General features: G+C 65.4%; 1 protein-coding gene across 1 annotated transcript; it reads right to left on the bottom strand.

Annotated features, from left to right (window-relative positions):
• Positions 1 to 998: 998 nt before the first annotated feature.
• On the bottom strand, positions 999 to 1843 carry LOC122190892 (U4/U6.U5 tri-snRNP-associated protein 2; the record flags this gene model as incomplete). The annotated part of the gene is made up of 4 exons (XM_042891040.1): positions 999 to 1076; positions 1165 to 1390; positions 1470 to 1622; positions 1703 to 1843. Coding segments are annotated over 4 exons (598 nt in total), but the record flags the coding sequence as incomplete, so codon positions are not given.
• Positions 1844 to 1847: the final 4 nt, after the last annotated feature.

Here is a 1847-nt window from a genome sequence, read left to right as displayed (position 1 = left end):
AGGGGTGATGTGGGGGTGCCAAAGGGGGGCATAGAGGGGCAGGGGGTGACGTGGGGTAAAAGGGTGGCAGAAGGGTGACAGAGGGGCACGGTGATGGCAGAGGGGTGACACGGGGCACGGGGGTGACATGGGGGTGACAAGGGATGACCTGAGGTACAGGAGTGGCAGAAGGGTGGCAATGGGGCACAGGGGTGGCAGAGGGGTGACATGGGGGGTGGGGGTGACAGAGGGGCATGATGGTGACGTGGGGCACAGAGGGGTGACAGAGGGGGTGACAGAGGGGTGACAGAGGGGGTGACAGAGGGGGTGACAGAGGGGGTGACAGAGGGGGTGACAAGGTGCTATGAAGCATGGGGGGGGGGCAGACAGGGAACGGGGTGACAGAGGGGATGACCAAAGGGGCACAGGAGTGAGAAGGGGGGTAACAGTGGGGCACGGGGGTGACAAAATGGACATGGGGTGACAAGGAGGGTGACAGAGAGGCATAATAAGTGGCAAAGAGGTACAGGGAGTGACATGGGGGGGGACAGGGGGGCAATCAAAGGGGTGGCAAAAGGGGCACAGGGTGACAAGGAGGGTGGCAGAGGGGTGCAGGGAGTGACATAAGGGGTGACGGGGGGTACAGGGGTGACATGGGGGGTGACAGAGGGGCACGAGGGGGTGACTGAAGGGGTGCAGGGAGCGAGATGAGGGGCGACAGGGGGGCACAGGGGTGACAAAAGGGACACGGGGGGGGGGCAAGGAGGGCGGCAGAGAGCAAAGGAGGTGACAAAGGAGGGATGAGGGGTGACCAAAGGGGCGCAAAGGGGCAACGTGGGGGGCGACAGAGGGTGAGTGACCAAAAGGCACGAGGGGCGACCAAGGGGGGTGGCGGAGGGCTGACAGAGGGGCACAGGGGGCGACCCAAGGAGGATGGGGGCAGCACTGGGGTGACAAAGGGCCACGGGAGGCCCGCAGCCCCCCCACCCCCCACCCCCCACCCCTCACCCCCCCCTCACTTTTCTTCTTCTTCTTGGTGCCGCCCAGGGCCGAGTGCAGCGCGTTGAGGAACCACGAGAGGAAATCCACGCCATCGCCTGCAAACAGGGACGAGGAGGAGGACGAGGAAGAAGAGGCTGCTGGCTGCGGGCGCAGCGCTGGCGGCCGCCTCCCCCGTGGCCTCACCTTGCTTGGTGATCTGGAAGTTCTTCTTGCTGCACAGCACCACGGCCTGCAGCATCTCGTGGGGCGAGACGTGAGCCTTGAAGTTGCGCGGGTTCCACAGCTTCCTCATCAGCTCCCCGAAGCGCTGCACCAGCAGGAACATGATGTCCCCGGGGGGCCGCTGGATGCTCTTGTAGTTGTCCTCCTCCAGGAAGTAATTGCGCAGCGGGGGGACGTTGGACAGAGCCTGCGGGCCGCAGCGCTGCCTGGCACCCAGCCCCAAAGCCGCTCTCGGCCCCCCCTGCGCCCCCTCCCCAAGCGCAGACCTGCAGCACGGCGTTGGCGTAGTCGTTGGCCTTGATGTTGTTGAGCCCCACGATGCCGGGCAGGTAAGTGGTGCCGTCGTAGGCGCGCGACAGCTTGGCCTGCTTGTCCAGGTTGCCGATCTGCTGCGCCGTGAAGGTGGGCTTCAGCACGTACTGAGCAAGAAGGGGACGGGGCGGTGTGACAGCCGGACGGGGGGACATCGAGCCACCCCCCCCCCGGGGCTGCAGCACACCGTGATGTCCTCCAGAGAGGAGTCGATGATCTCGTAGTTGTCGGGCAGGCAGTAGAACTTGAGGGTGTGCAGGTTGAGGAAGACGTGGTGGCTGAACTGCACGCTGTGGATGTAGGCGTGCGACTTCAGGCCCCGGCCTGCGGGC

This window comes from Lagopus leucura, unplaced genomic scaffold (assembly GCF_019238085.1).
Source record: "Lagopus leucura isolate 7727_CA_CO unplaced genomic scaffold, USGS_WTPT01 31298-0_obj-0_obj, whole genome shotgun sequence".
Classification (NCBI taxonomy): domain Eukaryota; kingdom Metazoa; phylum Chordata; class Aves; order Galliformes; family Phasianidae; genus Lagopus; species Lagopus leucura.
This window is presented reverse-complemented; position numbering and strand designations above follow the sequence as displayed.